At 37.2% G+C, this 14,519-nt stretch overlaps 1 protein-coding gene across 2 annotated transcripts in view; it reads right to left on the reverse strand.

Annotated features, from left to right (window-relative positions):
- adam12b (ADAM metallopeptidase domain 12b) overlaps window positions 1-14,519 on the reverse strand; it is a 130,364-nt gene that overhangs the window by 51,082 nt on the left and 64,763 nt on the right. For both annotated transcript variants that reach the window (XM_022672557.2, XM_022672558.2), the window contains exons 7-11: window positions 13,623-13,688; window positions 9,544-9,615; window positions 8,248-8,417; window positions 7,646-7,730; window positions 3,119-3,267 (exon numbers count right to left, since the gene is read on the reverse strand). In XM_022672557.2, the coding sequence (XP_022528278.2) occupies window positions 3,119-3,267; window positions 7,646-7,730; window positions 8,248-8,417; window positions 9,544-9,615; window positions 13,623-13,688 (542 nt within the window). The remainder of the gene's footprint in view (window positions 1-3,118; window positions 3,268-7,645; window positions 7,731-8,247; window positions 8,418-9,543; window positions 9,616-13,622; window positions 13,689-14,519) is intronic.

Below are 14,519 nucleotides of genomic sequence, written 5' to 3' on the forward strand. Positions count from 1 at the left end.
AAGGTTAAAATGGTATTAATATAACAGTTTAACAGCTGGATCAAACAGTTATACGGATTTCTCTCTCTTGTAGCTCAAGAAGAAATGATGATTCACTAGAAAAAACAACCATATATAGTTGGAAGTCGACGTACAAATTTGGAAGTCGGCGTCCAACTTCAATTTAGACGGAATATGGACGTAATTTGGACGCACTGCGTCTATATTTTGGACGCAGCGCGTTCACTCAGTGGACGCAGTGTTTTCTGATAAATGTGGACGTACTTTAGTGGATATTTAGACGCAATCGCAGTGGGACAGGGCCTTAACATTCAATTAAGGCCACAGTTCTTGTGCTTAAGCCCGGAGGACACTGTGAGAATTTAGCCCGATTTTAACCTAAATTTTAGTTTCATCATTTATCGTATTTCATGCAGTGTAAGAGGTGAAGCGATGTTTGATTAATTGCCTAAATGACCTGAAATGCCATAAATTTAGTCGCTTGTCTTACAGTATGAGCTGGAGTCTCACAAGCCAATTTCTTAGTTTCACAATCATTTTCCTATATATTCCTTCTTTAATCCAACCAACCATCCATCCATCCGTCCATTAATTTATCTAACAATCCATCATTTTTAACCATTCATTCAACCATCCATCCATTCACCAACCATCCATCCCTTTTTTGAAAATTCATTTATCATCCATCTATACTTTCAACCATCCATCCATCCAAAAAATTAACTAATAACTAACTATCTATTAATCCAACCAACCAACCAACCAACCAACCAGCCATTCATCTATTAATTTATCTATCCATCAGTCCTTTCATCCAGCCAGTTATCCAACCATTCACCAACCATCCATCCATTCTTTGAACCATTCATTTATCTTTTATCATCTTGTCAACCATCCATCCACCCATCCTTTCAATGCTTCAACTATCCATCCAACCTGTTAATCATTCATCCATCCAACCCATCATCTGTCCAACAAGCCATGCTTTCAACCATCCATTCACACAGTTAGGTATATATGTTTTCTTTATGCTGTTATAAATAAATAAATTATAATTTAACCTTATACTGTGTTACTGCAATGTCATCATATTCGTATCATCATTGAATCATATTGATCCATCCATCCCTTCATCTATTCATCCATCAACACCCATTCACTCAGGGCTAGGGGCAATCCAATACCATCCACACTATAAAGGAAACTCAAGGAGAGATCATCCTTACTGGTTAAGGAGGATTTTGGAAGCAGGGTTGCCGTGGCAACAGGCATGATGGTGTTTACTTTACGCCGATGGAACCCGCGTGTCCGAAGGTGTTTTCGAGGCGGTGGAGGAGAACGCGGCGGCTGAAGATCAGATGAAAGCAGCCAGGAGCATCAGAGCCGTGTGAAGCCGGGCTCGTGGTGGGCTGGTGGTTCTTGTGAGAAATACCCATGAAGCTTTTATGTGGGGGATATCCCATGATCCTCTGCGTTCTGTGGCTCAGGCATGGGGACGGCTCTCTGTACTTTAGGCAGAAGATCCTTCAGAATTCACTCTTTCTCTCTATTCACTATTCCTGTCCCAAAGAGAGTCCCAAAACCCCAAAACCCTTCAGTCCCACCATCCATCCTTCACTTCCATCCATTCCTTCCTGATTTTACTTCCCTTCTTCTTCTTCTTCTTCTTCTTCTTCTATGAAACGTCCATTCCTCCACCCTAAAACCGGCACGTGGGCGAGACTCACACTTCTCATCAGATAAGAGTAAACTGGCATCAGTCTGAGGAGAGAAATCTCCCGCCTCACCTTATCACCCTGATGTTTACCCACGCCAGACTCCAGTCATATCCCCGTCACCGCCGGCGACGCCGTTATCACCGCGCTCCAGACGCCCAAATCCTGCGCCGACCGCACCAATCTCCGGACCCTCTCTGAGTCCGGGAGTTTTCAAAAGACCCACAGTCTATACGGACTATACTGTATATATATTAACCCGTATATAGTGAGATTATGCAGTTATTGCTTATTAAATTATAAAGCATGGAATAATTTTTTACTAATTATTATCACTCTCACTCAATCTTTTCTATAAGTTCTGCTAGAAATGTAGATTCCAAACTTCCATTTATTTCCACGTGCAAATTTTTTTGTGTTTAGCTTTATTCCTTTTTAATTTGATTTACTTGGATGGATGGAAGTTTGGGTGGATGGTTGCAAGGATGGTTGGATGGATAATTGGATGGATGGTTCGATAAATAGTTGTATGGATGAATTGATGGATAGATAAATAGTTGAAAGGATGGATGGATAGATGAATGGTTTTATAGATGTGTGGATGTATGGTTGGTTGGTTGGATGGATGGATGGAAGGATGGTTGAAAGGATGGTTGGTTGGTTGGATGGATAATTTAATAGATGAATAGCTTGATGGATAAAGTAATGGGTAGGTTGGTTGCTTGGATGTATGGTTGGTTGGTTGAATAGATAGCTGGATGGTTGACTGATGGATGGATGGATGGATGGATGGATGGATGGATATATGAATGGATGGTTGGATGTAGGATTGGTTGGTTAAATGGATGGATGGAAGCATGGTTGAAAGGATGGTTGACTGGTTGGATGGATGGATGATTGGAAAGATATATAGATGAATAGTTGGATGGATAAATTGATAGGTAAATAATAGTTGGATGGATGGATAGATGAATGGTTTAATGGATGGATTGATGGTTGTAAGTATGGTTGGTTAAATAGATGAATGGATGGTTGGACATGTGGATGGATGGATGAATGGATGGTTGGTTGGATGGATGGATGGATGGATGGATGGATAGATGAATAGTTGGATGGATACATTAATGGGTAGATAAATAGTTGGAATTTTTATAGAATCTGAACCGATATATATCAAAATGGAGTTGGTTTAGACTTCGAGTTTCACTAATAGACTAATAGATCGAAAAGATAGAATGTTTGATTTTCTGCAACTGAAGTCATTTTCTTACCTCAACTCAACTGGAAATCTGGGTTAAAATCAGGATAAAACGTGTGCAGTACAGCCAGTCACTTTTTTTTTTACATTAATAAAAACTACACTTCAGTACGATGTGATTAATGCAGACTGAGGCTGAACTCACCCTGTGGAGGGGGTCATGATGCAGCCCCCCCGATCTACTGTCATCCTGCAGCCGCACCCCCGCTCCGGAGTATCGTGGTTCATTCCAAAGTTGTGTCCCAACTCATGCGCTAACGTCACGGCTGCTCCCAGGGGGTTATCCGAGTGATCCTGAACAGAGAAAAAAATAGAGTGAGAACTTTAAATATTACTTTTATAATTAAACTGAACTGCACTTATTACTATTATTATTTTGCTATTTGGCATTTAAGCAAGTTTTTAAGTTAACTGGTGGTGTTTTTTATATAAATACATATTATTCAACAAAATTTCCTTCAAAATATATGTCTGTATATATATGTCTGTATACCCATCACTAACATGAACTGAAAATTCCCATGAGCCCATTGACTATTACAACTATCATGACTGTCACATCCACTCTCATCCAATAACTAATATTTCTTACGCTCCAACTCACCGGAGTACTTACTCTACTTCACCTGTTACTGATTTAGACTGTGTATATTATCGCTGTCCAATCTCCATTTTTGTTGATTTTTAGATTACTAAATTATTTCAACAAACCAACTATCCCTTTTATTGTATTAAAATTAAAAATATTAAAAATGTAAGGACCAATAAAATTTCTCCAGAATTACCTGAAAAAAACCTCATTACATTACATTAACTTCCGTTAAACGTTTAGAAGGTTTTTTCTCTCTGATGTAAAGTTGATGTTTTTGATGTATTTGACAGTGACGATATACTGTGTATATATATATATACACCTTTTTTAGTTTTGTCCCTTTTCCATTAAACATAGTTCCTTTATTTTCTCACATTCCAAAAAAGAAAATGAGCTCTTTCACAACACAGTATGCACTAAATTAATAATTTATTAATAATTTATTGCCCAAGGACATTTAGACACATTTAGAGTTATTTTTTGGATTGATTCTGTTTTCAGATTATAGCAGCACTGCAGTTTGTGTTAATGCCTCAAAAAGTGTGTTGGTAAATCTTTAAAGAAACAGCATAACAGCCAAAATAGACCTAAAAACAGACCTAAAAATAGACCTAGAGACCTTATTTTAGTGTACAAACAGCAGAGCTTCAGCTCTAGTATTCAGATACAAACTTCTTCGGGTTTACACTGCCATTTTACCACTGCTTTTTCATTTTTTTTTTGTTAATGAATTAGATATTAGATATATAAAATTCGGAGAGTTGCATTCTCATAATGTGGACCATATATTTCATATTTCTCCCCGGAAAATCCATTCTTAAATAATATGAATAAAAAATCGTCTTAAAAAATCTTTCCTAAAACATTAAAAAGGGCCATTAAAGATAAAAAAACATAAAACACAAAAATGCTGCTTTTTAGAGCACATTAATAAAACAATTCCTGAAACTTTAACATCCGTCTTTAATATTCCATCTCTTCCTCTCTTTCCAGGTATTTTTCTCTTTTTTCTTTCTGTTTTTACACACACACTTAGACATTTTCCCCTCCTCACTTTTATCTTCACTCTCTTCACCCTCATATCTGACATATATGCGCTGCATGCATGACTGCATCATACATTATTACTGAAAAAGGAAAAAACCCAACCGACTACAAAAAAAGCCCCCGGAGCTCAGCTGAAGACCTGCACACTTACCCTGTCCTTCACTCACTACTATCAGATCACTATTCATCATCACAGACGCTGAGATCTCACTACAGGAAGAGTGAGATCCCTCACTTCTGATCTCATTCACACCTATTCATAAAGACCCGACCCAGAACCTTTTTCTCTAAAGCAGTTTCACTTTAACAGATTACATTTATATTAAGGAATATTCCACCAAAATACATTTTATTATTAGGCATAGTGTCTTATACATGGACCTAATTGCAAAACTTAGATATGTAATTTAAAACATTAATAAAAAAAACTATTTAGAATACTGAGAAAAAAATAGCATTTATTTGTCACCTGCCCCCCCCTAACTATAAACTTTAACATGAAATATAATTATTAAAATTGTTGTTTGACTCTAAATCTATAATCTAATCATCTATGCTTTAAAATATATATTTTTAAATCATCATTATACATCCATAATATTTTAGTTTTATATTTAGTCCCTGTGTCGTGGTTTCACTCAGTCCTGTTACCCTGTAACACATTACCCTGATCATCTGAAACATCTAGAACATTCAACAACAGGAAGTCACATCTACAACAGGAAGTGACATCAGCTGGTTCTTCTGAAGATCAAGGGAAGACCAAAATTAGGTCCCTTATTAGTTTTTCAATGAAAAGGAGGAGCTCAATCTCAAAACTCAGTCCTGTTATCTACCTTGTTTTTTTTTTTTTAAATACAAATTGTGAAATTTGTGAAAATCACTAGAATGTGCTCAGTGTCCTCATGCTAATAGCATAGCCGCCATTTAGCTATTTTTCATGTTTTTGCTAATTTTAGGCTAAAAACTCATTCCTGTTACTTTCAGTCCTGTTACTCAAAATATACAGAATTAACAGGAGTGATTTTTATTTATTTTTCATCATAAATATCAATTATTTGAACATGCAGTTTATAACCATTTCTTTAACATAAAGACTGGTTTTCTTGAGAGAAAATCAAATGAATTAGTGGACTTGCTTTTTTTTATATCATGCTTTTTAAATTGTCTTTTAATCTTCGTATTAAAAACCTGGTAAAAAATATTAAGTAAAACTGCCTGAGATTGAGCAGTACATGTTCTATAGAATAGTTAAATGCATGTGCTATTAGATTCAGCGTTAAAATTTAACGTTTTTAAGTGGTCTATAATACTTTAACATACTGTAATTATTGCTAAACATACTGTATGTAAAGTGAATAAGTAAATTATATGAGAGTAAAGTGAAATGATGTATGTAGGGGTAGAATCAGCTGAACAGCAGGTAGAATAAGAACAGATCTATCACTGCTCTTCTTTCCTCACAGGTCACAAACCTGCTGACACCACCAGCTCTTTCAGCTATTTAATAAGCACCATTTATCAAACGATACGGCCGCCGTTCTTTAATTCAGGCTCGTTTCTAATCACGTCTGAACAGCGTGACTCCGAACAGCCGAGTCCCAACAGAGCGGCGATTTCTCCGCCGCACGCGTGCAGCACGCTCCTGCGGCGCGGGTGATTTATCTGCGCTAATAAAAATGTAAATGTGTGGTATTTAGCTGTGGTAAAGAACCGCAGGTGATTTCTCTGATTGACAAGCAACCAGCGAGCGTTTAGGAGAGAGCGCAGATTCCACACAATGACCTTCAGCAGCTCCTGCGGTTCTACACTTAATTAGATTCATTACCGCTCAAAACCGCACACGCCGTACCTACCGTCAGCTTTCACTGAGTCACCAGGACCAAAAAACCTCGTCTACAGAGCCTTAAACCTGAGATACGCTTTCCTTTCTCTACACGGACCGGAAAGTTCAAAATGTTCAATACAGTATTTTCTGCATAATAAAGGCAATCAGAGAAGTGCCGCCCCTCCTTCACACTGGCCAAAAAGAACACTTGTTCCTAAACTGACTGACATTTACGAACATTCTGCATGTTTTTGGATCTTACGAATAAATCATTAAATAAATATAAAACCTGTTTTTTTTAAAAACCTCTTTTTCACTGTGTGTTACTACTGCTGAGAATCAACACTCTCTAGAATTCCCCACTGAGATAAAAGCAAATAAATGAAAAAAAGGGAAAAAAATAATACAACTGATGGCTCTCGGGACAAAGGATCTCCTGAGTCTGTCTGTAGAGCAGCTCTGTGACAGGAAACTTCACAATGGTCAAAAAGAACCCTTGTTCCTAAATTCACTGGCATTAACGAAAGTACAACACGTTTCTGTATGTTATGAATAAATCATAAAATAAATATAAAACCTGTTTTTTTTTGGTCTTTTTCAGACGTTTTTTCCTTGTTTTCGTCTTTTTTACCATGCGTGTTTCTTCTGCTGAGAATCAGCACTCTGTAGAATTCCCCACTGAGATAAAAGCCAATGAATTTTCAAAAAATTTATCAAAGGAAAAAAAGAACCACAGTGATTCACTATTAATCACTAATGGAAAAAAAAAAGACGAACACTGGTGAATCTTCCCAGGAGTGACCGGCCGACCGACTGACCGAAATTACTCCAAAAGGTCATGGACAACTCATCCATGAGGTCCCAAAAGAACCCAGAACAACATTTAAAGAACTGCAGTTTATGGCTGCACGATATATGGTTTAAGCATCGTCATCGTGATGTGTGCATGTGCACTAGTTACATCACAGCGCTGTCTCTGTGTCTGTGTGAGTGACAGTCTGCTGCTGCCTGAGAAGCGGGAGGAGGAGGGGGTTTCAGGAGTAAACACAAGATAACCACACGCATGACCTCCATCCACATGGTTGGGCACGTGATTTTCAGGACTTTGGGTAAATATTCTTTAGACTGACGTGACAAAAGTCACAACACAAACACAAAACTTAACAAAACAAGCTGTTAATGCATTAAATACATTTTATGCTCACCATGACGATGCCGCCGGACTGCTCCACGGTGCACATGCTCATGATGGGGGCCATGCCAATGGTGGTGCCCTGGAAATAAACGCCACTGCAAGAGAACACAGGACACATATTTCATTTTTAATTCAGTACACACACCAAAATAATGATGTCAAAATAGGCCTCGATAACAAAGGGCATGCCTTGAGAAAAAAGAAAATGCATGTTTTATTGAAAAAAAACAAAAAACATCTTTGCAAACTGTGAAGCATGGTGGTGGTTGTGTTGCTGTCAGTGACAATGGCATTTTTCCCAAATGATGTGTTTATAAGGGCCAATCCCATTTCACCCTTAGCCCCTACCACCTAGCTGTACGCCTCTGTTTTGTGCTTATATGCATTTGGGTAAGATGTACCGATTCTTGTTAGGCTGGGCGGTTATGCCGTGGTTCACACTACATGATTTTAGCCCAGTTTTTTAGTCGCCGACAGTTTTCCGTTGATCGCTGACCTGTCACCAGTCGCAGATATCCCCCAAATATTCAACATGTTTAATATCTGACTCTGTCTGTGACTAGGAGTCAGTGAATTAATCAATGAATTAATTAACTATGATCTAGATTTTACCTGATGAGCTGGGCGTTATCGTGGCGTCTCTGGGGCAGCAGTTTGAGTTTCCTCCAGTCCAGAAACTCGTGCAGCGTGGTGAACGGGTCCTGAGTCACGGGACATTTATCAGAATCACTCCAAACCTCCAAACCCACCAGAGCTACACGGATATTCAACGCCCTGTAAAACTGAGACATACACAAATATATAAATGTAAATATATATAGAAATAGACACATGGACAAAACTGTTGGTACCCATTCTAAATCACAGCTTTGCAAATTGTTAAACACAAATTGCATCATCATACACATTGGTAACCTAAGAATTACTGACCTTCAAATATATAAATAATAAATACATTTTTGTTTCCTCTTTGTATGTGAGCTGTTTTTCATCGTCATGTTTCTCATTGTGCTTATATAAGTAAACAGCTTACATTTGTGTTGCATATACACGTAGCACTGTAATGCTATATGAGGGGGTCCTACACCCCACCCAATAAATATAAAGAACAGAAAGCCAACATATTTCCATGGACTTGTATTCATTTAAATTTGTGTAGTGGTCTCATGAAGCCAAAATCATAACTAAATAATTGATTGTAACTGATTGACATGGTACATTCAGAGCTCTGTAACAGTGTTTATCTGATGCTCTGCAGGAGAAATATAGTATATAAATAGCTGTGTGTGTTGTTTTGGTGAAAGAAATCAGTTTTGCTGGAGATTTGTGGAGTTTCAACAAAGTTTAGAGCCAAGTTTCTAAAAATGTGTTTAAACATTTGGGAAAAACTGTAATAAAAAAGAAATTCTATGAAAATTAACCAATAAAAGTTAAAAAATGGCTTTTAAACCATGCTTTAACAGAATTATTAATAATAATAAACTCATGAAATAGGCCTGGAGGCGTGTGCTAGTCTTCTTCACCCTCCTGGTGTTAAAGGAGCATCACCAGTAATAGTGGGATATATATAGATGAGTAGCAGCTGAATGGGGTTGAGACAGTTGGTCTAGCCTGGTTAATAACTTCAGTAACTCACATAAATGAAGTTTCTGAATGATTTAAAGATTAGTAACAGAAGAGTAAAGCTGGAGTTTAATAGGTTAACTCTAAACCCCATCAGTTCCTCTGTTATACTCAGCGTGATCTTCATTTACAGTCTAAAAATACTGAGGTGTTATAGAGTACCTGGCATTTCATCAGAGAGCTCATTCATTCCAGCGGAGCTACATCTATCTCTGCCAATCAACTTTCTATTTCCACACGCAATCACTCCCCCCCGTTCAACGCAGGAGATACAGGGTTTTATACCTTATCCACGTAATTGGCGATCTCAGCCAGCCTCTGCTTGACCTTCTCTACGTCTTTACCCTGTTTATGAAACTGAAATAGAGAAAGAGAGAGAGTTAGACAAACATTAGTTACAGAACTCTATACAACCTACAAAAACAGACACAGAGAATACCTGTAATATACCTAAAAATACACCATAGAAACCATATAAACCATATAGACCATATAGACCATATAAACACACACTGAAAAAAATTATGCTTAAAATTAAATTTAATTTCAGATAAATTTAAGTAACTTTAACTCGGTTTCAAGACTTAAATAGAGTTACACAGAGTAAATAAGAGAACTGAACTTCAGTCAATCCTTTCTTTTAGTAAACTTTACTTCATTTCTGCATACAATATTACCTAATTACAATTACTCAGTTCATACAATATTACTCAAATAATTTCTTATTTAATAAATGAAGTAAAGTTTACTAAAAGAAAGGATTGATTCAGTAAAAATAAATGGAGTAAAGTTTACTAAAAGAAAGGATTGATTCAGTAAAAATAAATGAAGTAAAGTTTACTAAAAGAAAGGATTGATTCAGTAAAAATAAATGAAGTAAAGTTTACTAAAAGAAAGGATTGATTCAGTAAAAATAAATGAAGTAAAGTTTACTAAAAGAAAGGATTGATTCAGTAAAAATAAATGAAGTAAAGTTTACTAAAAGAAAGGATTGATTCAGTAAAAATAAATGAAGTAAAATTTACTAAAAGAAAGGATTGATTTACTAAAAATAAATGAAGTAAAGTTTACTAAAAGAAAGGATTGATTCAGTAAAAATAAATGAAGTAAAGTTTACTAAAAGAAAGGATTGATTCAGTAAAAATAAATGAAGTACAGTTTACTAAAAGAAAGGATTGACTGAAGTTCAGTTCACTTATTTACTCTGTGTAACTCTAAGTCTTGAAATCGAGTTGAAGTTACTTAAATTTATCTGAAATTAAATTTACTTAAAAAAAGCAAATGCAGAAAGTTGCTAAACTTTTTTAAGTAAATTTTACTCATCATTTTTTTCTGTGTGTGTGATATATTGAACTGAAATTGCTGATCCAAACAACCAATGGTTTATAAAGAAAAATCATGAACATTATCAGTTTATATCACTGTAAAAAAGGCACTTTTGGAACATTAGAGGTTTTAATTGAATTTTAACCATTTTAATTGAATCTGCAGTGTTTATAGACAGAAACCTACACAGCATGAGCAGCATAGGCAGCATTTGTGTGTGTGTGTGTGTGTGTGTGTGCGTGTGTGTGTGGTCTACTGTAGGTGACGTGGCACCATGCTGAAGACTCAGAGTCACATTGAGAGCCAGATGGTCTCTAAACAGCAGATCTGAGATGCACTACATGCACTGATACCCACAGTGACACACACTGAAGACAAGGTGTGTTCGGGTCACACTGAAGACTGACAGCCTCCCGCTGTCCTCACACGTCCCTCACAGTGTGTGTGTGTGTGTATAAATATATATATATATATATATAAGTATATTTATATGTCCTCAAAGACAAATGAAAGTATGTGAGGAAGGATGAAGAGTTTGGATATGAAGGGAAAACTGTCACAATTATTCATAATTCAAATATTACTGCGAACAAGCGGCCGTATTTCCAGCTGCTGGATTGGTCTGTCATCACACCTTATTTTCATGCAAATATATGAATTGTTTTTCAATTACCGTCAATAAAAGTTGCAAATTGGATTCGGGTATAAAGAGGGCACTTGGCAGTTCAGGCTTATTCACTCACATAAACACACACACACAATATAATCACACACACACACACACACACACACACACACACACATATGAACATAATATGTGAAGACAAAGACACACAAAAGATTGAAGAATGGGAACCCAGTCAAAATTTCTGTTAGTAGAAATAATAATCAAATAAAACATCAGTTGCGTCCTATTTTTTATTCCCTTCTTTTATACTATAAGTTATAATGTTCCAATATCAAGATTGCAGCCTGATTAAAGTCATATCATAGCATCTTCTCCATCAGACTCGGATTAGGACACTTCAAAACCTTAATTTTGTTCATTTAGCTTTTTTGAAGTGAGCCATTCATAGATAGACTTGCTGGTGTGTTTTGGGTCATTGTCCTGTTGCAGAACCCAAGTACGCCTGAGCTTAAGCTCACAAATCAGTTGTAAAGTAGTGAAGAGGTAGAGTTACAGGTATACAGTGAAAAGCTCTACTTGAGTAATGTTCTAATACAGGTTATGAGAAGCAACAACTACTCAACTAAGTGAAGAAAAAAATACTTTGAGAAGAAATGGTCAGGTAATCTAAAAAATATCAATAAAAAAATATACGTTAAAAGTAACCTTTGCAATCAAAAATGCTATAATGAAACTGGCACTCATCAGATAAGAGCACCTAAATGCTTTTATATATATAGTATTTTGTTTTTTTTTAACACTACATGATTCATGATACATGATTGATTGATTGAAAAGTTGACTAGGACACTCCAAAACCTTCATTTAGTTTAGTTTTTTTAGAGTGAGCCATTCAGAGGCAGACTTGCTGGTGTGCTTTGGGTCATTGTCCTGCTACAGAACCCAAGTACACCTGAGCTTAAGCTCACAAATCAGCTGTGAAGCCTGAATAAACTTGCAACGAAGGTCAGTCAATCCGAATAATGTCTAAAACTTTGAAAATACCCTCAAGTGCAGTCACCAAAGAATTTTAAATACATTATGATGAAACGGGCACACATCAGGACCGCCCCCGGAAAGGAAGACCAAGAGTTACATCTGCTACATCAGAGTTACCAGCCTCAGAAACAGATAACAGTTTACAGCTCCCCAGATAAGAGCTCCTAAAGTAATTTGATTTGTTTAACACTGTTTTTAAGTTACTACATGATTCCTTATGTGTTCCTTCATAATCTGATAGATCACTTTACTATTCATTTACTATAAAATATAAAATATTAAATATAAAAAAATTAAAACATTGAATAAGAAGGTGCTTAATATAGGCTTAAGTCAGAGATTGGTCTAGTTGGCCAGATAACAACTGCTTTGGCCACCACCACCTTTACAGCTGACGGTCATTTTTCACAACAGGCTACTTCCTGCTTCCCGTCTGGCCGCTTGGAAAAAGTGATTCGCTTCCTCAGTGAACAAAGCCTCACACTGACCTGCTTTTGAAGCGAAAACAATAGTAAACAACACTGCTCACTGCTCGCACTATTAATCCAAAAACTGTATACTGTATATTTCACACTATAAGGCGCACATCAATAAATGTCTATTTTCTGGTCTGTTTTTATATCAGATTATAAGGCACTAGTAAGGAACAGGGGTCTTGCCATGTTTTCCTTCTAGGAGGTAACTAATTAAGTAAAGCTAAGCTAAATAAACACAACTAAAAAGTAAAGCATGGTGAGTAAAGTGCTTCCTTTTATCTACAGTAAGCCACATTTCCATTAAGGCTGGGTGCAGCAGCATTAGCATTAGTGGCTGACTGCTAACGAATGCCGCCCGACAGCGCTACACTGAGGAACCCAGAGTGTTTTGGTAAGTCAGGGTGATATTAGCTAGCGGTTCGTTCTACGTAGCTTGTTTTAACACAATAAACATGCAGACTACAGTCCGATATACTCACCTCTGAATGGTAAAAGAGCTAGTGCTTAGCGCTGTGGTTAGCGGCTAATGCTAATACTGCTGGAGAACTAAACTGAATCTCCTGTATAACTCTGTACTTCAGTGGAGTGTCTTTACTGCTCCTTAATACCTGACTGATAGAATTCATACATAAGGAGCACCGGATTATAAAGAGCTCTGATGATTTTTGGGAAAATTGAAGTATTTTAAGTGCAGCTTATAGTGCGAAAAATACGATACACTCACTCTATTACACTACTGATCACACTAGACGTCCTCTAGACTCTGCTCTGTGTTATAATGAGTAAAATCCTGCTACCTGCCCCTCAGTGATCTCAGTTATTGGCTCATAAACGCTGGCAGGGTTAAACGACATCTGCTGCCCCGCGGACTCGCCCGCTAACCCGGCCAAACCTACCTCCCTGTTGTCCGCCACGATAATCAGCTCCACGTATTTGGTGGTCTTCTGGGCGTCTCGTTTATACTGAGGGGAAAAAAGAGACAAAACAGATCATCTTGTAAAAACAGCATTTTCACCCTGGACTGAACTGTCCACTCTTAATAACAGATTAATCACAGATTAAAATTAATGTATCAGATTAAAATGCCCTCATTAGACCAAGGAACCTAAAAAAAAACACAAAAAATCTACTCTTAACACATCTTCCTCCGGGGATCATTTCAAAGTCCTTGCAGAATTTCTTCTTATCAATCTTGCAAGAGTTTTCCCTCTATATAAAGTCTAAACGGAGGAATCCGGGATGACCCAATAAACTCCTGCAGACAGCATGAGCCGCATGAACTTTACCCCGGTTTACCCCGAACTAACAGTCTGAACAGTCTCTATATCTCTTCAGGGTATTAACAGACTATGAGCACCATCTTACACACTGTGCAATGCGTGTTGCAATGCTTATTGCTATCTTACACCCTTGCAACAGTCTATTTTTATGACTTGCGTCTGCGTCGTTTAAATAGCAACAGCTCTTCTGAATATATATCTACACTGATGGGCATGGTGGTGGTCTTGAAATGAGGTGTGTTTTTGCCGTACATTTTTGGCGTATCTTTGCAACAGAAAACCTAGACAGAGGTCAATTTCCTCTGCTGAGAAGCGCTGGACACGTTAAAATAGCAATCTGCCAAAGTCAGAGCTCACCTGGCCCTTAAAGAGAATGACAAGCAAGTGACACTCTGATTGGTTACGGCCAAAACACACCAATGATTATTTAAGAGAATTGGTACATGATTTTTGCGCAATTCAAGGCGTGCCAGGTGTACTTTTCCTGTTGTTACAAAAGCAAAGATACATCCT

The sequence above is a fragment of the Astyanax mexicanus genome, chromosome 14, assembly GCF_023375975.1.
Source record: "Astyanax mexicanus isolate ESR-SI-001 chromosome 14, AstMex3_surface, whole genome shotgun sequence".
In the NCBI taxonomy this organism is placed as follows: domain Eukaryota; kingdom Metazoa; phylum Chordata; class Actinopteri; order Characiformes; family Acestrorhamphidae; genus Astyanax; species Astyanax mexicanus.